Source organism: Zea mays, chromosome 10 (assembly GCF_902167145.1).
Source record: "Zea mays cultivar B73 chromosome 10, Zm-B73-REFERENCE-NAM-5.0, whole genome shotgun sequence".
Classification (NCBI taxonomy): Eukaryota; Viridiplantae; Streptophyta; class Magnoliopsida; order Poales; family Poaceae; genus Zea; species Zea mays.
In genome coordinates, this window is record NC_050105.1 from 151,521,848 (window position 1) to 151,547,378 (window position 25,531).

At 45.3% G+C, this 25,531-nt stretch overlaps 1 protein-coding gene and 1 pseudogene across 1 annotated transcript; both read left to right on the forward strand.

Annotated features, from left to right (window-relative positions):
- Positions 1–1,883: 1,883 nt before the first annotated feature.
- LOC103642976 (uncharacterized) lies at positions 1,884–3,026 on the forward strand (annotated as a pseudogene).
- A 2,691-nt stretch (positions 3,027–5,717) lies between these two features.
- On the forward strand, positions 5,718–7,205 carry LOC103642222 (auxin response factor 13). The gene is given in 5 exon segments (XM_008665532.2): positions 5,718–6,372; positions 6,375–6,525; positions 6,527–6,611; positions 6,699–6,767; positions 7,134–7,205. Coding segments are annotated over 5 exon segments (1,032 nt in total).
- The last annotated feature ends 18,326 nt before the right edge of the window (positions 7,206–25,531 follow it).

A 25,531-nucleotide genomic window follows, 5' to 3' on the forward strand; every position in this document is an offset into this window, starting at 1 on the left:
AGTCGTCTTAAGTCGGCATCGACTTAAGACGGTGTCACATGCTCACGCTTACATACAAAGGGTGCATATTATACCCTACTAAACGGAGCAATTGGCTTAAGTCAGGACGACTAAAGTCGGTGTCATTTGCTCGTGCTAAAAATAAAAGGTACACTCAATGCCCTACTGATGAGGTTACCAGTTCAAATTGGGAAGTGGTTTAGTTAGCACCTCATGCTGGTTTGACTATATAAGGTCGAGGACAGGAGCTGAAACACCCTCAGGGACTAGCAAGCTTACCTCTGGCTCGGCCAACAAACTAGCAGAATTAACCTCGTCCGGGCAATTTATACGGACATCAATAACTCTGATCTTAGGTAATTCAAGCAGTAGATCATCAGGAACGACATCTTCGAGTATACCATCAACAACCGACATAGTCAAACCTTGAATATCCACCATCTTGGCTGGGGCAGCAAGACTCGAGGTATTACTACGAGCCTTAGAGCGCCGTTCGCGCCAAAACAAGGGAAGTTTAAGTTTATGTGACTTATTTTAGAAACTTGAGCTCCTAAACTTCCTCTTATTTGATCTTTGTATGATAAAATTATGTCATTCTATAATATATGTTCGTATAGTCCGTCGTTGTGAACTATTTTCTAATCGCTTTCTTCATTTGACGTGTTGTACCAAAATATATTGGATGGAGTAAACAACAACATCAGTTAGCCAAATCAAAAATAATATGATGCGAAGAGCGAGAAATTCAATAAAAAAATCTTGAGATATTTTGGCAGATAATTTACGTGTGTATTGTTGTGAGCCGTCGCAACGCACGGGCAACTAGTTGTCGTTAAAGCACGACATGCGTAGGCAGTGTAAAAAACAAATATACAGTTTGTACCGAATAAAATTAAAGAGTGCCGACCGATTTAATTAGCGGGGTAAGAAATTAGGTGATGTTTGGTTCACGAAATGTAACGTAAAGGGTAATGGTAATGGTTTAATCTCGATTACTGTCGGTAACAAGTTTGAATAGTCCGGTATCAATTTTTAGTATGGTATCTGATTACGGTTGGACTAAAACAAACATAATTTAACGTTATCACTTACCCATTACGTTACAAATATTTGAACAAAACGGTACCTTAGTACACTGCACACAGAAAGAGATCTCTCAACTCAGGGCATTAAGTAGGAAGAGGAGTATACGTCGTCGTATACGTATAACGTGTGTATATATTATTATTAATCTCTACTACTATTAAGAGTCTAACGTAGACTGCCCCCGCCGAACCGCCCTCCCGCCCACCGAACCGCTCGCACGCCACAATCCCGCAAATCTCGCTGCGGCCGCCGCGAACCGCCCTCCCGCCCACCTGACGCATGCCGCACGCAGTCGCTCCCGAACCAGCCCGACCGCACGCCCGCAGCCGCCCCTGAACCAGCCCGAAGCGAGACCGGAGGGGCACGAGCGCCACCGCCTTGATCCCGCCTGCTCCTCCTCGGATCTCCTCGCCATTGCCGCTGCCCGCCGCCATGCACAGATCCGACCGCGATGCCCAGATCTGCGACCCGATCGACGGGTGCGGCACGCTGTCCACACTCTCCCACCCGCCGTGCGTGCGTTCAACTCCCCCGGTCCCAGGTGGATCACACGCCCGTCCCTGGGAGCGCCGCGGTGTTCGGCCACGTGGGCACGGCGGCGCGAGGCGCGCAGCTACTGGAGCACCTCGTCGGCCCCACGGAATTCGATGCGGCCGTAGGGCTCACCGCGCTGGCCATGAGGGAGAAGGCGGAGGCTGCCCTCGAGAAGGGAAACGCGGACGAAGCGGTCCGCGGAAGCCCTTCTCACCGATGTTATTGGGTTCAATGCTTGTGGTGGTCTGCGGGTTGACCTTCGTAAAATCCCTCACCCGAACAATGGATCGTAAATTCCCCGGCAGGGGAATCGCCTGCATCCGCCCTTCCCAAACCCTAGCATCTCGAATCCGCCGGTCGCCATGGCACCGTTACGGCGCTGGGCAGACCTGCCGGCAGATCTCCTCTGCCGCATCGGAGACCGACTCGACCTCAAGTGGTACGCCAGCGCGCGGGGCGTCTGCACGGCGTGGCGCTGCGCGCTCCCGCCTCCGTCGCCCGCGCTCCTCGTGGTCGCTGACGACGCTCGCTGTTGCCCCTACGCTGCCTCCCTCCCCACGCGGAGGTCATTCGAGCTCACCGCCATCGTCTTGGGAAGCCGCTGCATTGGCTCCAGCAACGGCTGAATCGCGCTCTCTATCGTCCTCTTCAACGGCAAGACCGTCTTCGTGCTCCTCAACCCCATCGCCGCTGTGGAGATCCTCCTCCCGCCGCTGATCTATGAGAGCCGCTGGGTTTCCAAGGTCGTCTTCACCCCGAGCCCCGCCAAGGATGATTTCGCCGCCGCGGCAATCTGCGATATCGACAGGATCGCATACGTCACCGCCGGTGCCAGGAGGTGGGCCGTCATGGACCCCGTCCGCCTCACCTGCGGGGACCAACTCACCGACGTCGTATACACCGACAAAGGTAAGGTCTATTGCCTCACCAAGTGCGGGGACGTGCATGTGCTCCGTCTTCCTGAGCGCCGGCGCCGGAAGCCTGCCAACACTGATGAAGCAGGATCCTCGGAGCCAGAGTTCTCTGTTCTCCAGTTACCACAACCTAATGAGCGCACAATTACATTCCGCCCACTGCGTTGGCAACATCAGCGCAATTTTCGAATGATGCGCAATGAACAGGCCCGACCAAGAGACCAGGATCTAACTATTCCACTGAGGGTGACCTTCTGTGCAGAGACACTCATCCCATATAAGAAAGTTCCACCTGAATCGCAAGGACCACACCTAAATGCGCCGGCCACTGTTGAGCCCCTGTTGTCTGAGGCCAACCTCCCGTTCAACCCTGCCACTGTCTTTGCTCCACCTTATGACTCTGGTGGTGCAACAGATTTCCCAGAGACATACAATTCTACAGCTAATTTTGCCCGAGAGCGAAAGCTAACATGGCTTCTTGATTTTTTTTAATGTGCTAGCTCCGTCCTTATATATTATTCTCCAATTTTTCATGAGGAAGTTCTCTTGTGTGTGTGTGTTTTTTTGTTACTTGAGGTCGGAGCGCCGCCAGAGATTGTGAGCCGGCTTTCCGCCCTCGCTGTTGACGTCGAAATGAATTCAGACGACAGACAAGAACAGCGACGAGCAGCAGACCCAGAGCTCGACCGGTTCATGGTATTACAACATATATATCTATATATATCAGTACGTGATGAGTAACTGATTCATTTCTGGGTTTTCAGATCGTGTATATAACTGGCTGAGACAATGGATCTACATGTCGTGTGTGACTGTGCGCGCGCGCAGGAGATCTACTGTCACATATTGGTGAGATACAGACAGGAGCTCACAAGGCCAATCCAGGAAGCCGACGAATTCTTCAGGAGCATGGAGGCCCAGATCGACGCATTCTTGTTATTAGGTGATTTTGACTCACTTTGGATTTCATTTTCCTTGAGTGCAGGTTTGACTCTTGGCTCAGGTGTCACTCTGCCAGCGCGATCAATATTAGTAGTTCCTCTGCATCTCGTGCAAATGGATGCTTCTGTTTGGGGTGATGATGCTGACCAGTTTAATCCTCATCGGTTCCTTAAAAGGGACATTGATCTTGGAGGTTTGCTCACTGCTCTCACTCCCAATATTGAGGTGCCGGTCTATGTCAAAGGTAAAGGTTGGTGTTTTCGGCTTGTTGACCCAGCTTCCACAGTTATACTCAAATTTCACATGGGGACAGTTTTAAGGACCAGTCAATGTGTAATAAATTTGTTTCAGGAAATATATTAACACTCAGTTTTAATTGTGTATTGCTGCATTGTGAGAAGTAGATAACATGGTTTTCAAGATATCACATGTTTTATTCTGTTCTCTGTACGCGTGTAGCATATTCATGTCCAATAACAAGTAAATGCTATAACTAATGTCCAATTAAAGAGACAAATGCTAATATGACCATATCTATTACTTCATCCTGTACTGCTGGTACATAGTTGGAAATTGCTTCATATTCTACTAGAAAATGAACATAGCATGAAGCAGATATTCCAGTTTTATTTCCTTTTTGGAGTGGAATTACCAATTCACCTTGAAATTATCGTTATTTATATATTCCATTTTTGTTTTCAGCTTGGAGTGGAATAACCAGTTTGCCTTAAAGTTGCTGTTATTTATGTGGTGTTATCATCTGTGCTTTCACTTTCTTTATGCCCTCTATCCCAGTGTGCTCCATTTTCTATCAAACCAAAATGACTGTATTATTTTATATCCCTTGCAACGATCCAATAACTATATGATGATCTTGCTCATTTTTTGTCTGCGTTTTGTAATTGTCCATTCCAGCTTTATCGAAAACAGCAACATCAATAATTGAATGTGTCCTAAGGAGGGATCCCCATGAAGCTGAATATATACAGTCGATCCAGGAGGTGGTTCATTCCTTAGAACCTGTTTTGGTGAAGAATACTCAGTAATTCTTCAAATTTCCCTTCATGCCTTATCAAGAATATGCTAATTAATTTGTGTTTATGTTCTTGGTGCAGATCCCTATTTCTTATATATCTTATCTCTACTATTCCATTCACCTCTCTCTCCTCTCCCACGTTTAAACGGTAAAAAATCTAAAATTATGCAAAAATAAAGATTAATAATTTGTGAGTCGTGGCAACGCACGAGCACCTGACTATGTTTGGTTAATGCATGTCTGATTTCTGTTGATGAGTGTTTCAAACAACAACTGTAGGTTTGGGGCAGTCAACTTGTGTAGGCATTGGTGGTGACCCGTTCAATATCACAGATACACATTTTGAGATTAAGGCCTCATATTTTAAGCAAGAGCCTTCCTTATTTAAATCTATTATGAAATATCTCGTCATGGATTTTGTACTTTGCTCTGTGACATTAATCCCTTGTCTGGCATTATCTGGTACTTGAATACTTAAAGTGTATTTTTTTTATTCCAAATGCTACATACATATGTTTTCAGTCAACACAACTCCATCTCATTTTGTATTTTTCTTAGTGTTCAATACTATTTGGATTATATTAAGTTAGAAATAGCAAAGATAACATAGAAAGGTGGACTTCCAAATGCAGAAGTAGTTGGAAAAATTGTACATCTTATGCAACTTGATCGAACTGTTATATTTTAGATCTTTTGTTTAGCATTTTTAATCCACATGTATTTCTCTATTATATAAAACTCTATATTGACTCTTTTGTTTATGCTTCCTTATTATCTATATCGGGTCTATAGATGAACTAGAGTTTTTAAGTGTTCGATAAATGAGTGACATCACATTACTATTTCTAGGTACAATGTTTCACCATTTTAGTCCTTAGATAAGCTCAACATTGTTTCTTTGTAAAACTTTCAGGTTAATACATACTTAACAATTATGGAGAGTTGTCGTTTTCTCTCTTGTTGCTGTCCAATTTGTTTTGTCGGCTATTGCTATTGTAGCAACAACAGTCACAACAAGAGGCCAATAGAGATAGAGATTGTTTTGCGATGCTACAACTGCAAGAGAAAGATGTTTACTCCGTAGCAACGCACGGGTATTCATCTAGTATTATTATATGTCCGAATCTTCCGCCCCAAACAGCATTCTCCTCCGTCCTCCTTCCTTCTCTCCCTATGCCTCGCCAAACCCTAGTACTCACAAGACAATGGCGACCGAGCCAGCGCTTCCCCAAGGCCACGGCGATGGCGATAGCATCGTAGACCGCGACGTCTGGCTGGCCTGCGCCGTCCCGTTCTCTCGCGTCCCTACCGTCGGCGCCGAGGTCTACTACTTTCCCGACGGCCACGCCGAGCAGCACCTGCTGGCGCCGCTCCCTGCGTCGCACCGCTTCCCCTGCACCTGCACCGTCACCGACGTGAGCCTCGGCGCGGAGGACAGGACGGACGAGGTGTTCGCCAAGATCTCCCTCAGGCCAGGCCCCGCCGCCGCTTCTCGTCCGGAGCCCGGGCCCGGGCCCGGCAGCAGCAACAGCACGCGGCAGGGGCTCAGCTACTTCGTCAATGAGCTCTTGCATAGAGACACGAGTACCAGCGGAATGTTCTGCATCCCACGCTACTGCACGGAGCACATCTTCCCCAAGCTCGACCTGAATGCCAACCCGCCCGAGCAGGACCTCGTCATGCGCGACACCAGGGGCAAACCGTGGCAGTTCCACCACATCTACGTAGTCAAGATACGCCAACACCGGCTCACCGCCGGGTGGAGCGAGTTCGTCGACGCCAAGCTGCTGGTGGCGGGGGACACCATCGTCTTCATGCGCCACCCCAACGGCGACCTCATCCTCGGCCTGCGCCGCAAGGCCACCAGGACGTCATGGAGGCCGCGCGCCTCGCCGCCGTGGGCAGGCCCTTCACGGTCACCTACTTCCCGAGACAGGCCGCCGTGGAGTTCGTCGTCCCGCACAGCGAGGTGGATAGCGCGCTCGCCACCAGCTGGGAACGAGGCGCGCAGGTTGGAGGACGAGAACAAGCAGCGCAGCGTGTGGGTCGACGGCCACGTCGTCAAGGCGAACCGCCAAAACATCTGGCGGATGCTCGAGGTTTTGAAATTCTCGTCTCGCCATCCATTGACCTGTTTCTTGTTTTCGATGAGCTAGCTGACTGATGATTTGCCAAAATAACTGCAGATCCACTGGTGGGGTGACTCACCTGCATCTGCGTCACCACCGTCACGAGCAATGAGCAGATTTGTGAATGTTTGGCAAGTCCAGCGTGTTGCGTGGTTCCTTCCTCGGCCATATTATTGGAGGGTCCGTAAGAAGCCAGGCCCAGGGCATGAGCATGACATTGGAGGGGCCACCAATTCCTGCAATGCGAAGCCCCTCAGCTGCTAGCGCTTCTCCCCCAACAACCCAGTCCAAAACGTGAATCCCTGTTGGTTCTGAACAAGTCAATGGTGGTGGTGATGCTATGGATGATGCATGACAGTAGTTAGCTAGCTGCATGCGGATGTTAGCTAGCTTGAGATAATGCTGGGCTGCTGGCTGCTGGCTGCTGGTCGACTCTATTTCTGCTGCAATCCATCCATTGCTTGCAATGCAAATCGCAATTGCATCTTTCAGTTGCCGGACAAGATCAATGATCAAATGTATACGATTGATCCATATGTGTGCCAGGTGAAAGATCCATATTGAGTGACACACTCGCGGTGTACGGGCGCGGGGATGGACGCGCCGATACCCGGGCATCCGTGGAGACGCTCGGCTCTCCGTGTGTTTAGTTTTCCCGTTGATATATATGCATCAGAAAACGTCGCAAGTTTTAGAACGACACAAATTCCAGTTCATAGTGTGAGGTCCAATTTCCGTCTTCCACAACGGTGATCGCCGGACTGTGGCCTTCCTAACAATTGGCATTGAAGCTAGGTTGGGAGGTCCAGCATGTCGACGCCCTCCCTGACTCCACCTCGTTGCCGACCATGGAGGCGTCGACGATGACAGGACGACAACAGCGAGCGAGTGGTGGAAAGGATGATGGAGCGGATCACCTTAACGAGACTGGCCATGTACCCCATCTTGACCAAGACCAACTACAACGACTGGGCCTGCTCATGAAGATGAAGTTGCAAGCCCTGTGTCTCTGGCGCGCAATCGATCTCGACGATCATGTCAGTGAGCTGGAGGCCCTGATGGCGCTCGACGCCCTCTGCAGTGCAGCTCCTCCTGAGATGGTGTCGACTCTCGCCATCAAGCCGACTGCGAAGCTGACGTGGGAGAGCATTCGCCTCATGCGGATCAGAGACGATTGCGCGAGGAAGACAAGCGTGTAACGTGTGCGCCGTCAGTACGAGGAGTTGGCACTCAAGGACGGTGAGGGTGTGGAAGACTTCGCTCTTCGCCTCACCAACATCGTCAGTTAGCTCACCATACCGGGCGATCCTGAAGAGCCTACGAAGATCGTCGAGAAGTATTTTCGCATCGCCCGCGGAAGGTACAAATAGCTTGTTGTTTCCATGGAAACCTTGCCCCCTGCCGTTCGAAGACGACCCAGAGCCCAAGCAAAATCAAGAATCCGGGAAGGTGTACCGCACGTGCCGCACGTCATCAGGACCTCGCCATGCTCAGAGTCGACTGGGTGACGGCGCAATTGCTCGTCGGAGCAACGTGACCACCATCAATCCACGCTGCACCGGGAACTGGTTTCATCGCAACCTAATAAACGATAAAGACTCCTCCTCAAGCTCCGCCTTAGTCTTTTGTTGGTGCAGGACCTTTTGATTTGAGCGATGGGGGTCGGGATCGTCGGATTAGGTAAGCCCAGCCATGGCGCCACCGCGCCTCGACACGCCGGCCGTCGTATGGGCATCAGGGGTAGGAAGGAGAAGCGTGGGCCGTCGTTTCGGCCTCAGACGTCTGAGATTAGTGCAACGAATTTCCGTTTGGTTAAGTTGAATCCGGTGCATTGGTTCGAAGATGAACGCACAATATTAGATCATGGGATTTTAAATCGTGGTCATGGATTGTAGATCGAGTGGACGTGGTCATGTACCGATTGGATCTAATCTCCGCCGTAGATTTGTATTAGGATCGAGCGGCCGAGATATAAACATACACATTCGCCACGACAAACTTTATAAAGAGACCTCGAGTTTCTATCAAATCAACCCATCGTACCTTCCTTCACAGAGATCATAACAAATAGGTCCAAATATTTATAAAATAAACCTCGACCTTCCTAAAATAGTAACTGCAGTCTAGATCCTTCATATTTATAAAATAAATACTGAGGAAATGATTTTCTGGTATAAAAGTTAATCTAAGAACTTAAAATTTTCATAACTTGCACATTTTAACTCTGAATTTAGTGGTTCATGAAGCTACGATCTCGTAGCAATCCGAGTGCTCGTCTTGCCGCATCGAGACCTTGTTGGGGCCGCTCCTCGTCGAGGGCTCTACGCACTAGAGCACCGCCAACTGTCATGTCATCGTCCCACTGTCTGCGTTTAGGCTCACGTCGAAGCTCGCCTCGTCGCCGAGCTGCGTCCACACCGCGCCTCGTCGTCCGCTGCCCGTGCTCCGTGTCACGCTAGTGATTGATGACATTAACAAAATATTTTTATTTGAATAATGTTGTTGAGATATAGATTTAGCTAATGACTAACACAGTAAAAGAAAACCTTGTGTCTTCATCCATCCAAAACTTAGTGATTCCGTAGTTATTTCTACAACTTTTGCTAAACATGAGATTATTGTGTTGCATATGGTTGGTGTGTTGTTCTTTTGCTTTTCTCTAAGTGTATTGAATGAATTATTGTATTAGGTAGACAACGAGCAGTTTGTGATTCCCAGAGGAGGAGCAGGAGAAGAACTTGAGCAACTGTTTAGTGAAGGCAAGTGTCTTCTGACCTATTATGTCCTATTCACATGAAAACTTACATTTTCGCATAAATGATTCTACCTAAGAATTTACTAGTTTTCTTTTATCTTGTCCTTGTTACCTTTTTGGGTGGCTATGATGATTAGCTCTTATGCTAATGCTTAAACCTAATTATTGAACATGATGATACATATCTATGATACGATGGTTTACAAGGTTTTGTTTATGAATTTGTGACATCAAGAAGACTCGGGCTATTTCCCGAGTGCTTCTCCGTAAAGACCGGTTCATTGAGAGATAACCCGGGAAGACAGTGCAGCCATGAGGCTGGTATGTGACGCCCTTATCTAATTAATTAGAGGAACCTGAGGTATAGTTTGCTTTGTCGTCGTGTCGTCAATGGGGCTGGGCATAGTGCTTGCTCTGCTAAGGCTAGGTGTCGTGGTTCTTTCATTTGCTCTTGTTAGTCACCCCCTTGGCGAGGAGTATTGTGTTTATCAAACCGATGAAACCTAATGGACGACTATTACCTCTAGGGAATCTTTGTAAAGGCTACGTACTGAAACCTTACCGACTCACCTTGAAAGTGATTAAGGGTCTAGACAACCTAAGCCAAAAACGGATCACGGCTCATGTGAAAGTGTGCGAACTCTATAGAGGGTTAGAAACTGATATATATCCTCTTTGATTAAAGATACACTGGTACATTTATGATGTTGGCTTTAATTATGATGATCATGGTTACAATTATGGTATTCCCTCTATGAGGGGATATCTCATGGATTAATAACTTAGTGTTAATGTTAAAACCCCGCTTGTACTAATGATAAAACTTGATGAAGTAAAAGCAACCTGCTTGAGCCAAACTCCACATAAAGTTAATCCACTTCAGCAAAATTGGGCATTTGTTGAGTACGTTGATGTGTACTCACCCTTGCTTTCACACAGTATAGGAAGTGGCGCTGAGGCCCAACTGTTACCAAGCCGATATTGAGTAAGATGACTCAACCCGTCTTTTTAGTACTCGATACTATCTCTCATCTGTCGTGAAAGGCCTGTGGATCCTCGCTGGCCTGGACCGCGAGGCGGCCCAGGCTATCTGTAAAAATTTGGAGTTCAAAGGTCGGCCCGTGAAGGTTTCGTGACCACTCCCAAAACCCCAAAGTGAGGGGCGATTATGAAGTAGGCACCATAGTGGTCAGTACCCTACTGCACAAGCATCAAGGGCACTTCTAAATCATGTTCAAGTCTCATGGAATATATGACTCATGGTTTATCACGAACAGAGGCAACGAGTTGTCGGACCCGGTCGAATGGGGCCAACAACTATATGAGTCATAACTTAGGAGTATGAGGACGGTCACCAGCGGACCCCGCTCCTTGATCCTGCTGAAGGAGTCGGGGCGTCACTTGGATCACTTGTTTATAGTTCATCGAGCGCCATGATCTCGATCATCGAGGAAAGCATGGTACAGCTCAATCTTCCCCTTCCAATGAACAAAATGCACGAGAAGAGTATTAAAAAGATAGAGCGGTCCCTAGACGTATCCCCTATAGCGAATGGGGGACTTGAGGGCTCGCTCCGCAAAAAGAAGGGCCTATTCGGATCTACCGATCAAGGCCCTCCAAGCGCCATGATCTCAATCACCGAGGGGAGCATGGTACAACTCACCCTTCCCCTCTCGGTGGACGGGATGCGTGGGAAGGAACAGTAGAAAGACATGACACGCCCCCAGGCTGATCCTCCCTAATGAACAGGGGACTCGAGGGCTTGCCCCATAGAAAAGGAGGCTTGTTGTGACCTCTATCATCAAGGAGGCATGAGACAACTCACTTTTTGAGAACACCTAGAGGGGGTGAATAGGTGATCCTGTAAAAAAAACTCAACAAAACAAACTTCGTCTAATGTTGAATTAATGTAATAAAAAACCAAGTTCGAATGAAGAGGATGAGAGGAGAGAACTTCTTCACTTAATTGCTCTCACAAGGTGAATATTAAACTTAGAGCAATATTGTAAGTGAAGAGAAGTGCTAGAAAGAGTAGAATCGTAATAACTTAAAGTAACGTAGACAAGTGACACAATGATTTTAGCATGTGGTTTGGTCAAGCGTAAAATGCTTTCCTACTCCACGTTGTGGCGTCCCAATAGATGAGAGTTGCACTCAACCCCTCTCAAGTGATCCAATGATCAACTTGAGTACCGCGGTTCTCTTTTTTATCACAAGCTTTTCCCTTTGTGAGGAATTTCCACAACATGGAGTCTCTCACGCCTCACACAGTTGATTCCAAATAAACCACAAGAGTAAGGGTGAGTAGAACCACACACACAAGAGATAAAATCAAAGCAACACACGCACACAAGTTGAGAGAGGAGCACAAGAGACAACACAACGGAATTACAACTCAAACACATGCTCGAATCTCAAACTATCAAAGCTCTAGCGTGGTCACAGTGTCGTAGGATGTTCAAAGGATGCTTGGTGTTCTGATGGAGGCACGTAGGGCCTCTTATATAGCCTCCAAGGGCTAAAGGAGTCGTTGCTCCTCCATTAGGAAGGCTCTGACTGCCTTCTGTTCGTGGGCACACTGAACAGTCCGGTGCACCACCGAACAATGAATAGTGTGTGACTCCCTTCCTTGTTTAGCGAAGCCGACCGTTGCCAGCCTCTGGTCCCATGATGCACCGGACAGTTCGGTGTCGCTTGGTGACCGTTGGCTAAGCACACATGGCACCCACTGATCACGCTGCTGACCGTTGGCCAGGCGCGTAGCTAGCACACCGTACTGCCCAGTGCACACCGGACACCAATGAATTATAGCTACGGTGCCCTGGCTTTTCCTGAGAGCGCCTTGTTCACTGGGTGCGCCAGTCTAGCACCGGACACTGTCCAGTGCACTGCAGGCTGGTGCAAGTTTGGCTACCCTTAGCCAAACTTCTCTAGTCAAATTTCTCTTGTTTTGAGAAGTTCCCTAGCACTTAGTAGAACTTAGTTAGTATCAAAAACAATTTACTAAGTGCTAGAATCATACCTTTGTTTCTTCAGGATTGTAGAGTTTGCAATTTATCCTTATAGTTCTCAATTTGCTTCTTCTTTGACTCTGAGCTCATACTCACAATTGTATGTTAGATCAAAGTGATGTGTTAGGCACTTAATCACCAAAACACTTAGAAATAGCCCAAGGGCACATTTCCCTTTCAATCTCCCCCTTTTTGGTGATTTATGCCAACACATCAAAAGCAACTCAAAATGCACTAACATATCCAAATGCGAGCTAAAAGTGCAAATTGATGTCAAACTTAAAACCAATTAAATCATCATAGCATTTGGTATATTTGGATCATTTTTGCCACCACTTGGTTTGTTTTCACAAAACAAATTCATTTTCCTATCTCTATGTTAGAACACTTTGTTTTGGCAAATCAAAATATCTTTCAAGACTAGTTTTGATCAAAAGCCAGAAACTCCCCCATAATCAAATTTCTCCCCCACAAGAGAGTGGTTTTTGCAATTTAGAGGGTTTTGATAAAAAACCAAGTATACTTTTACTAAATTTTTGAAAAAATCACAAGTGGTGGTTGATCCAGTTGCTTTGGCCTTAATTTCTCCCCCTTTGGAATTAAACACTAAAACAGAAGAACTAGTGGCCTTTTAACCCCATTGCCTTACACAAAAATTTCAACTAAAAGCCTAGGGCAATGAGAAAACTCAATAGTGACTTGGAACAAGATACATTGATACCGTAATGCAACGGAAGCCTTGTCTTGGTCCAAGTCCACCTTTTCCCTTTCCACCTTTGAGACTATATTATAAGCACTCAAGCAAACACATTAGTCTCAAAGGGTCAAGTTGTAGCATATCCTCCCCTAAACATATGCATCACTTGCATAAGGACTCGTGAGGGCCGGGGATGACTTTGTACAACTTGAGCGCCAAAATAAGCAAGTAAAGACAATGATGCTCATAGGAATATGATCAAAGGCATAAAGACACATGTATGTTATAAATCAATCCAAGTTCCGCAAATCTAAGACATTTAGCTCACTACGTAGCCTGCAAAACCTTTTCTCATTTAAAGGCTTGGTGAAGATATCGGCTGTTGGGGACTTGTTCTCAAATGCTTCGGCTTAAGAACAAGGCAACACAAAATGTTAATGGTCAAAGACCTTCGTCCTTCGAAGCATTATCTCCCTCAAGATATAATGATCTTCAGACGAAGGTTATGAAGGACATACCTTCATCATCTCAGTATGTAATAATGAAAGTAGAAACATATGAAATATAGAAAATAACATGAACAATCACATTAAATCGTCAGATTATTTATATTCTTATTATTTAATCATGGACAAACATTAATAACAACAAATTACATTTGTACCTTCGGCTTGACAGAAGGTATGAATCTAAGAGTGACGTGCGAGTGAATACAAGTTAGCGTGAATAGTACGGGGGTACTTTTCATCTATTTATAGGCACGGGACACAGCCCGGACAAAATTACATTTATGTCCCTGATAACTAATCACAACCATGACACAAGTTATCATGGACTAAACAGTCTTTTACTCTTTAAGTCGGTGCTGCCCTTCGTCTCAAGGCGCGTCGTCATGTCGAAGCTCCCTGTATTGTAGCTTCGGCACATACCTTCGTGTTGTGTTTGCTTGCATATCACCCTGCCGAAGGTGTTTTTGCTTGGAGGACCTTCGGCGAAGAAGAAGACCCCCAACAGTAGCCCCTTCATGGTGCTAGATCGTTTTTTGTAACGAGCTCGATCCGTGAAAAATCTCAAAGGCTTCGGAATGCTGAAGGTCCGAAAACATCTTCCCTGAGCTCGTTGCCGAGAAACGATTAAAATACTCCAAGCGTCGGGTGGTCCACCATTCAACGAATACAAGCGATCTAATGATTCCCCTTCCAAGCGCCGAGTGGTCCACCGTTCAGCGGGTGCAGGTGATTTGGCGGTTCACCTTCCCACCTGCAGCACTAAATAAACAGACGAGTTGGTGGAGAGTTACCACAACATTCATTGCCATTGCACTGTTGTGCTGTTAAAAAATTTAACCATAGCCGAAGCTTTTTCACTGCGCTCTCAAGCGAACACTTCATCTTTTAGTGTTAACTTCGTTAAAAAAGAGAGCTTTGTCAAAACTGCAAAAAGAAACACCAACTTCGTTAAAATCGCAAAAAAATCCATCAGATGGCCAGAGTGTGTTCGACTGTAAGGGTGACTCGTGAAGGAGAAGAGACCGAGGCCACCGGGACAGCACCAATTTTCGAAGTCATGAAACAATTAGGTCTAGTTGTGACGGAGGGAAAAACTGACGAAGGTACTGCTGTTGCCGAAGCTGAACAGACCGTTGTTGAAGAAGAAGATATTGAAGAGGATGAAGAAGATTATAGTATTTTGATCCCATCAAAACCCAGCCTTCTAGATTTTGAGAAATCTACTGTGTCTGAAGCTAACATGCCTATGATGATGAAGCTAGGCTACTTTGGGGAAGCTGAAAGGAAACTTGTCCGATTTGCTAGAGAAGAAACCACCCTAGCGCCGAAGGATGATGAACTAGTGGTTTTCAAGTGTTTTTTCAGAGAAGGACTGCGACTTCCTCTGAACGAGATGATAGGAGAAGTCCTGAAAAAATTCGAAATATATCTTCATCAGCTGACCCCTAACACCATTGTTGGGCTTAGCGTCTTCATCTGGGCCCTCCGAAGCCAAGGGATGAGCCTAGATGCCGAAGCATTCTGTCGAGTGCATGAGTTGCACTACCAGACGAAGGCTAGGGCAGACGGGCTACATGAAAGTTTTGGTTGCTACAATTTTGCGTATCGCAAGGATACGAAGGCTCCAGTCCTCAGTTACGCACCAAATGGCCAACCGGCTGGAAAGGTGAATGGTTTTACATCAAGGCTGATGAGAAGAAGAGAGGGAAACTGATGACGATGGTCATGTGCCCGTTGTCCTTAGTTTCAAAATGACCAGGCCCCTGTGCAACATGCAGCTAGGGTCAGTATGCCAGCTGGCCGAGGTGGAATTCTGAGTGGTGGCTGAACAAATCAGCACCAGTGACTTGGTGCAGGAATACCTAGCCAACCGGACGTATCCAACGTCTAGTGACTGGGGGATGCCGAAGATGAAGGGAACAAAGAAGAAATATGAACTTGTTCAATTACCTTATTGTTTCAAATTTGAAAAACAGTTCAAGCAACCTTGCCAAGAATGGCTAGAAATGATTGAAACTATGTGTAATGAAATACTGGGAAACTATACTAAAAAGAAGACCAATTGATGGCAGCAGCCTTCGACACCCGGCCAAAACGAAGGTTAAACTGGGTGATGGATGCTCTAAAATTTAAATGCCCTGATTATGAGCGGCTTAGCAAGGGTGCCGAAGGGGCAAAAAGGAAAAGAATTGTCAGCGTCTTAAACAGACAAGCTGCCAGAATGGTGAAGGAAGATGAGAAAATTTTAAAGAAGAGAAAATCCAGTCCTGAGCTGAAGGTGGCAGCTTTGAAGAAAAGAAAAGCTGCAACTCCAGAGCCGAAGGTGACTGAGGTAGAAGAGGAAACTCCTTCGACACCTCCTGCTACCGAAGTGGCAGAAATTTTAAAGGTAATGACTGAATCTCTACCTATCAAGCTGCTAAGTCCTCTGGGACCAGAACTGATGAAGCTTTTACAGAAAAAGGACGAGCCTTCAGCTACAAAAAAGGTGGATGGACAGAAAAAGCGAAGGATCGGCACCATAATGGAAGCCATTGAACAGACACCACCATCGGCCCCGGCCACTGTCGAAGCAAACATTTCTGCCGAAGCTACAACTGCCACCAAAGCTGCCAACTTGGAGAGCACACTATCTGGAATTGATAAATTGCTATTGGGTATGCCTACAGAAGAAACAGCTACGGCTGCAAAAATGGTCATGGCCCCAGTGCCTGACAAAGGAAAGAAAATTGTCGATGCTGCTTCGGAGGAAAAAGACTTCGACCTTCGAAACCTGATCGGGCAATAACTATCTGAGGCCGAAAAGAAAAAGCTACAGGAATATGACATTTCCTGTGGCTACCAGCCAGGAGCCATGCTCTTTGGTGGGATCGATGAAGAGGCCTTAGGATGCATTCGCGACCGCACCGGGGCAAAGATAATCGGCACTCTATCGAAGAGTGTCCGTTTTCCGAAGCTCGAAGTCGATATTAGCAGCTACCGACGACAACATATCGTCGGCAGTTTGTTTTATTCCAACTTCAAGGTAAAATTCTTATGATGAAGAAAAAATTTTCTTTTTTATTTTTGCGATGAAGCAAATTTGCTGATGAATGTTTACTTCTACAGAGTATGTTGCTAAGCAAAGCACTACAAATGCAGCAAGACCTCGAAGATAAAAAGAATGAAATTATAATCGAGGGTTTAGAAAACAAAATTAAAGAGTACGAAGCTTCCCTTGAGAAGAAAGATTTCCTGCTCCAAGCAATGGAGGGTTCCCTTGCAGAAGCGCAAGCCAAAAATACTAGATTGAATGGGGAACTTCTTCAAAAATCAGAGAGCTTCGAACAAGAGAGAAAAAACTTGCAAACAAAATACGAAGCTGCAGCAATCTTTGAAAGAGCTTCGGAACATGTGTTTGGGTTTTGGCAGCCACTGCGTACAACGATTGAAAAAGGTTTTCAACTCGGTTGGAGCCAGTGCTGAAAAATTTAACCCTTCGACCGAAAACATATCAAGTACCTTCGAACACATTGAAGGCGAAGTCGAGGCGCTTAATGAAGTAATAGCGGGGCACGGTGACTTTTGTGCCCTGCTAGCTTCTCGCGGCACATCTGCAACATTTCTGAAAGCTGGTTGTACGCACGCGAAGATTGTGAATAGACCAACCTTCAGCCTATCTTCAACAGATTTGGTTGATATTCCCAGCGAAGACCGAAGCATAGGGAGCAGATTTATAACACAAATTTGGGCGAAGGGTGGTCGAGATTTAGCTGGTGACGAGGCCCGAAGCTTGCTTAAGCAGGTATGAAACTTATACCTGTTGCTTACCTTTTCTTGTAATTACTTTTTACCTTATACTACTTTGTTGTGTGTAGGATGATGATGCCGAAGATTGATAGTCCAAAGCACATTCCGAAGGCTAAAGCTATTTTTTAGGCCTGGCTACATAGAGCTTAGAAGCATTTTTTATTATCTTTGTAAAAGACATTGTAATCGAGAATTGATCATTTGTATATTTGTCCATACCTTTTAATATATTTTTACCTTTTCATCCATGTGTAAATTGCTTTGTTGTGGATGAAGCATGATGTAATGTAATGTGCAAGTGAATATTCCGAACACACACACGAAACCACACCCAGACTCTGCATCCCCTTAAGAACGACTTTTGAGCTTCTTCACCTTATATTTTGGTGGCATTTAAGTTCTGCATCCCCTTAGGAACGACTTTCGAACTTCTTTACCTTCTATTTCGGTGGTATTTGGCTCTGCATTCCCTTTGGAACGACTTTTGAGTAGAAAACTTACTCTGCGCTCCCTTAGGAACGACTTTTTTGCAGCTTCATCATGCTTTTGGCTCTGCATTCCCTTATGAACGACTTTTGAGCAGAAAACTTACGCTGCGCTCCCATAAGAGCGATTTTTTTGCAACTTTGTCATGCTCTGCATCCCCTTGGGGACGTCTTTTGAGCTTCTCCCTGTTTTTCTTTTTTGCACTTGATGGTGCAGGCTCAGATTTTACATGTTACGTCTTTGGGGGATTTGGCCCTCATAGGGCTAAATAAGAATGAAAAATTACAAGTTATGGCCCCATTAAAAACATTTCTCCCCTCTTGAAAGGAAAAGGGTGCCATAGAAAAAATGAAAAAAGATTACATCAGATTACACATAGTATCGTCGAAGCTCATCCGCATTCCAACATCTGGGTTTGTCATTGCCGTCCATATCCTTCAATCTATAAGAACAGGGTCTTGACGAAGATACTACCAGAAAAGGTCCTTCCCACTTCAGTTGCAACTTGCCCACTGTATCTGGGTTGGCCACTCTCCGAAGCACCAGATGCCCTGGCTTGATGTTTTTCAATCAAACTTTTCTATCACGCCACTTTATTGTTTCAGCCTGATATTTATTGATGTGCTCTATAGCCTGAAGTCTGATCCCTTCTATAGTATCTTTTGTTACTTGATAATCAGCTTCGTCTTCTGCCGAAGCTATTGTTCTTATTGACCCTGTCTTTGCTTCTTCTGGAGTTATTGCTTCGTCACCAAATAAGAGCTTGAAGGGTGTAAATCCTGTTGACCTTGACGTAGTTGTGTTGTGGCTCCACACCACTTTAATCAGCTCATCTGGCCACTTTCCTCTGGGCTGGTTGAAGATTAGCTTCATTATTCCTGTCATTATAATGCCATTTGCTCTTTCTACCAGCCCATTTGATTCTAGATGCCTAACTGATGCAAAATGAATCTTCGTACCAATTCAGTCACAAAAATATTTGAATGCTTCGGCATCAAATTGTGTACCATTGTCCACAGTTATTGCTTTCAGCACACCGAAGCGACAAACAATATTCTACCAGAAGAATTTTTCGACCGTGACCGAAGTTATTGTAGCCAAGACCTTCGTCTCAATCCACTTAGAAAAATATTCTACTGCCACTACAACATACTTCAAGTTGCCTTGTGCTGGTGGAAGTGGACCCAACAAATCTAGACCCCATCTTTGCAATGGCCAGGTTGGCTGTATTAACTGAGTTAGCGACGAAGGTTGTTTCTGGTCTCTTGCACATTTTTGATAATTTTCGCACTTTTGAACCAAATCTGGTGCATCCGAAGCTGCCTACGGCTAATAAAATCCTTGTCTAAAAACCTTTCCCAGCAAAGGCCTAGACCCAATGTGAGATCCACACAAACCTGCATGTATTTCCTTCATTAGCTCTATACCTTCAGTTCTGGATAAACACTTGAGAAGTGGAGAGCAAACTCCATGTTTGTATAACTCCCCTTCTATTATGACATATGGTTTTGTCCTTGCTTCCATTCTTTTATTATAGACTTCGTCATCCGAAAGACAGTTACCTTGGAGGAAAGATATGATTTCAGTCCTGCAATCTTCACTATGTATAGGTGATATTGCAAGCACTGCTCTCTCCATAAGTTCAACCAAAGGTGCTTTTATTGTCTCAAAGAATACTTCCAAAGGTAGAGGGAGCCCCTGTGCTGCTGACTTAGCTAGCAGATCTGCATGCTCATTTTCCCCTCTTGAAATATTTTTTACAGAAAAACCTTCGAAAGAGGCCTCCAACCTTCGGACTGTGTCTAAATATTTTTCAAGCTTCGGATCCCTTGCCTTGTTGCTTTTGTCTACATGGCCAGAGATGACTTGGGAGTGAGTTTTAAGGATCACCCTTTCTTATTCCCATTGCCTTTAGCTTCCGAAGCCCCAACAGAAGGACTTCGTACTCAGCAATGTTATTTGTACAACTAAAGTCTAGTTTTGCTGCATGACATGTTTTGACTTTAGAGGGCACTACTAGAACAGCAGCCGCGCCTGCGCCGAAGGTTCCCCAAGAACCATCACAAAAGACTGTCCAGGCTTTAGCGTCTTTTGTTACTTCTCTCTTAGCCCCTAGCATCCAATCAGCGTCTAACGCCTGGGACTGAACTGAGGATCTGTGTACATAATCAATAGAGAATTCATTGAGCTTGGCAGCCCATTTTCCGATCCTCCCAGTAGCTTCTCTATTCCTCATTATGTCCTTCAGAGGTTGTGATGAAGGAACAATTATATGATATGCTTGAAAATAATGCTGAAGTTTTCTTGAGGCCATCAACACAGCATATAACACCTTCTCCAATTATATATAAATTTTCTTGGATAAACTTAGAAGTTCGGAGACGAAATATACTGGAGCTTGTCTTTTGCCTTGACCATCCTGCTTCTCCTGTACCAGCGCCGCACTGACTGCAAAGTGAGAAGCTGCTACATATAGGAGTAACGGAGCCCCTGGCGATGGTGGAGTTAGAGTTGTCACGTCTATCAAGTATTGCTTTAACTCTTCGAAAGCCTTTTGCTGAGCCGGACCCCATTGGAAAACTTCGTCTGACTTTAGTATTTCAAAGAATGGTAGATTCTTTTTTGCTGATCTTGATATAAATCTATTTAACGATGCCAGCCTTCCTACCAACCGTTGAGCCCCCTTCTTTGAATTTGGCGGCTCCATTCGAAGGATAGCTTCGATCTTATTTGGGTTAGCTTCGATTCCCTTTGTTGATACCAGACAATCAAGGAACTTGCCCTTCTTTACTCCAAAAACACACTTTTCTGGATTTAATTTGAGACCAGCTTGCCTGAAATTGGCAAATGTCTCTTGCAAGTCGGCAATATGATTTTCTTGCTTCGTGCTTTTCACTATAATGTCATCAACATAAGTCAACACATTCCTGCCTATTTGAGAATGAAGGACCTTGGCTGTCATTCTGCTGAAGCTTCCTCTAGCATTCTTGATCTCCTCAGGCATCCGAAGGTAGCAATAGGTGCCACTAGGAGTTATGAAGCTAGTCTTTGGCTCATCTTCCTTCTTCATCCAAATTTGATGATAGCCTGAGTAGCAATCCAGTAAACTGATGAGCTCCGAAGAAGCTGCTACATCTACAAGGGTGTCTATTCTTGGTAATGGGAACTCGTTCTTTGGACATGCTTTGTTAAGATATGTAAAATCAATACACATTCTCCATTTGCCATTAGCCTTCTTCACCATAACAGTGTTGGCTAGCCATTCTGGATATGTTACTTCTCTGATAACACCAACACTGAGGAGTCTCTTTACTTCGTTCCGAGCACCTTCAGCTTTATCATTAGACACCTTTCGAAGTCTTTGCTTCCTTGGCCTGGAAGATGGATCCACATTAAGTGAATGCTCGATGACATCTCTGTTGACACCACAAAGATCATTGGCTGTCCAAGCGAAGACATCTTTGTTGTTGAACAAAAACCTTATCAAAGTTTTTTCTTGCTCATCAGATAGCTGAGATCCAACAGTACCCTTTGATCTGCTATATCTTCACATAGGAGCATAGGCTTCGGCTGATCTGCTGAAGCAACCTTCTCTCTTTTGTGTTTATATTGTTGACAAACTTCGACTCCATCTATGTTGTGGATTGCCTTTGAATCTGTCCAACTCCCTTTAGCCTTTCTGGCAGCTTCTTGACTTCCATGGACAGCAATGGGCCCTTGTTTCGAAGGTATCTTCATGCATAAGTATGCTGGATGAAGTATTACTTCGAAGGCATTAAGTGTTCCTCAACCAATGATTGCATTATACGGGTACTCCATGTCGACAATGTCAAAAACAACTTGATCAATTCTTGTGTTGTGGACATAACCGAAGGTAACTGACATTGTGATTTTGCCAACTGCCACAATCTGCCGTCCTCCGAAGCCACAAAGAGGGTGTGTAGCATCATGAATCTTGTCCTCTGGTTCTTGCATCTGCCTAAAAGCCTTTGCAAATATAATGTTCGCTGCACTGCCTGTGTCAACCAGAACATTGTGGACCAGAAATCCCTTGATGACACAAGATATAACCATAGCATCATTGTGAGGATAGTCTTTTAGCTGAAGATCCTCCTCGGAGAAGGTGATTGGGATGTGGGACCACTTGGACCTGACGAAGAGTCCTTGCACCCCAACATGCTGCACTCTTCTCTGCGCTTCCTTCTTCTTCTTCTTCTTGTTGGATGGCTCTGAACTTGAACCGCCCGTGATTGGGAGCACCAGCTTCGTAACCGAAGGTGCTATAGCTTGGTTGTTGAACGAAGCCATCAACTCAACAGTGGAAGTGAGTTCACCGGAGGTGGGCGCCAATGTTGGGGACTTGTTCTCAAATGCTTCGACTTAAGAACAAGGCAACACAAAATGTTAATGGTCAAAGACCTTCGTCCTTTGAAGCATTATCTCCCTCAAGATATAATGATCTTCAGACGAAGGTTATGAAGGACATACCTTCATCATCTCAATATGTAATAATGAAAGTAGAAACATATGAAATATAGAAAATAACATGAACAATCACATTAAATCGTCAGATTATTTATATTCTTATTATCTAATCATGGACAAACATTAATAACAGCAAATTACATTTGTACCTTTGGCTTGACAGAAGGTATGAATCCAAGAGTGACGTGCGAGTGAATACAAGTCAGTGTGAACAGTACGGGGGTATTGTTCATCTATTTATAGGCACGGGACGCAACCCAGACAAAATTACATTTATGTCCTTGATAACTAATCACAACCATGACACAAGTTATCATGGACTAAATGGTCTTTTACTCTTTAAGTCGGTGCTGCCCTTCGTCTCAAGGCGCGTCGTCATGCCGAAGCTCCCTGTATTGTAGCTTTGGCACATACCTTCATGTTGTGTTTGCTTGCATATCATCCTGCAGAAGGTGTTTTTGCTTGGAGGACCTTCAGCGAAGAAGAAGGCCCCCAACATCGGCTAGCTGGTTCTCGGTGATAATGTGGCAAACATCGATATCTCCCCTTTGCTGGTGGTCTCTCAAAAAGTGATGTAGGATGTCTATGTGCTTAGTGCAGCTTTGTTCAACAGGATTATCCACCAAGCAGATTGCACTCTCATTATCACATAGGAGTGGGACTTTCCTTAGATTGTAGCCAAAGCCCCGGAGGGTTTGCCTCATCCAAACTAGTTGCACACAACACTGACCTGCGGCAACATACTCGGCCTCGGCGGTGGATAGGGCAACGGATGTTCGTTTCTTAGAGCTCCAAGACACCAGGGACCTTCTCAGAAACTGACAAGTCCCCGATTTGCTCTTCTTATCAATCTTACACCCGGCATAGTCAGAATCTAAATATCCGATTAAGTCAAAGGTAGACCCCTTTGGATACCAGATCCCGAAGCAAGGCGTATGAACTAAATATCGCAGAATTCGCTTCACGGTCACAAGGTGACATCCCTTGGGGTCGGATTGAAATCTAGCACACATGCATACACTAAGCATTATATTCAATCTACTACCACAAAGATAAAGTAATGAACCTATCATAGATCGGTATGCCTTTTGATCAACAGACTTACCTCCCTTATCGAGGTCCAAGTGCCCGTCGGTTCCCATTAGCATCTTGACGGGCTTTGCGTCCTTCATGTCAAACCTTTTTAGCAAGTCTTGAGTGTACTTTGTTTAGGATATGAACGTTCCTTCCTTGAGTTGCTTCACTTGAAATCCAAGGAAGTAGTTCAACTCGCCCATCATCAGCATCTCAAATTTCTGCATCATTACCGTGCTAAACTCTTCACAAGACTTTTAATTAGTAGAACCAAATATTATATCATCGAAATATATTTGGCATACAAACAAGTCACCATTACAAGTCTTAGTTAAAAGAGTAGGATCCGCTTTCCCGACCTTGAAAGCATTGGAAATGAGAACATCTCTAAGGCATTTATACCATGCTCTTGGAGTTTTCTTAAGCCCATAGGACGCCTTAGAGAGCTTATAAACATGGTCGGGATACCTATCATCCTTGAAGCCAAGGGGTTGTTCCACGTACACCTCCTCCTTGATTGTTCCGTTTAGGAATGCGCTCTTCTCGTCCATTTGAAACAACTTAAAAGAATGGTGAGTAGCATAGGCCAATAAAATGCGAATCGACTCAAGCCTAGCTACAACATATAGGAGTGAAAGTCTCCTCAAAATCCAAACCTGCGACTTGGGCATATCCTTTGGCCACAAGTCGAGCCTTGTTTCTTGTCACCACTCCGTGCTCATCTTGCTTGTTGCGGAACACCCACTTGGTTCCTACAACATTTTGCTTCATACATGGCACCAGACTCCACACCACATTTCTCTTGAAGTTATTGAGTTCCTCCTGCAAGGCCAATACCCATTCCCTATCCTACAAGGCTTCTTCTACCCTGAAAGGCTCAATAGAAGAAATGAACGAGTAATGCTCAAAAAAATTAGCTAATCGTGAACGAGTAGTTACTCCCTTGCTGATGTCACCGAGAATTTGATCCACTGGATGATTCCTTTGAATGATGGCCTAGACTTGAGTTGAGGTGCTTGTGGTACTTCTTCCTCCTTATCCTTTTCTTCCTGTGCTCCCCCTTGATTCATGCCTTCTTCTTAAGGTACTTGTTCCTCATCTTGAGTTGGGGGTTGCACCATTGTTGAGGAAGATGGTTGATCCTGTTCTCGTTGTTCCTGTGGTCACACGTCACCTATTTCCATAGTTGTCATTGTGGCCTTTGGAATTTCATCTTCATCTAACCCACGGATGATCCGGGCATGAGCCCATTGCCTTCTTGGGTCGGCCCATTTCCATTGTAGTCTTTGCCCGGCCCACGACGAGACGACCTTGTGGGGCGACTAATCTGTGGCCTCATGCAAGGACTTTCGCCTTCTAGTGGACGCAGGGGATATCTGTCCCCCACAAGCCCCCATTCTTTGAGTTGATTTTGAAATAATCGACTCAGAGGTTTCTGGTCCTGTCTGTGGGTTCGTTGCATGGCCTAATTTTTTGTACTGCTGTTGGGTGCACCCCCATTGGGTGTAGCCCCCGAGCTTTGAGTGGATTTTAGAAGTATTCCATTCAAAGGTCTTCATCTTTATGCTTTTGAAGTCAACATTTTGGCCTCAAGGTGCACCGAGGGTGCACCCAATGGGTGTAGCCCCCGAGCATTGAGTGGACTTTAGAAGTAATCTATTCAAAGGTCTTCATATTTATGCTTTTGAAATTAGCATTTTGGCATCAAGGGTGCACCCATTGGGATTAGCCCTCGAGCTTTGAGTGGATTTTGGAAGTAATTCATTCAAAGGTATTCATTTTTATGCTTTTGAAATCAGCATTTTCGGAATAACCAGATGATGCCATCTGTCCATGCCTTGTTAGGCCTGAAATTAATTTGATCGGTGACATGTTGGACATCTGGCTGGTTGAGACAGAGGGCCTTCAGCTCGACACCACTCTGCCCTGTACTTTAATGCTTCTGTTGATTGGACTTGCGCTTCAGTAACCACAAATGGGCTTCCTCCTGTTTCAGACGATCTCCTCTTTTTGTCGTGGTACATTCATTGCGTATATTTTATGGATATCACTTCTTCAGAATATCTTGAAAATTCCAGGTGATA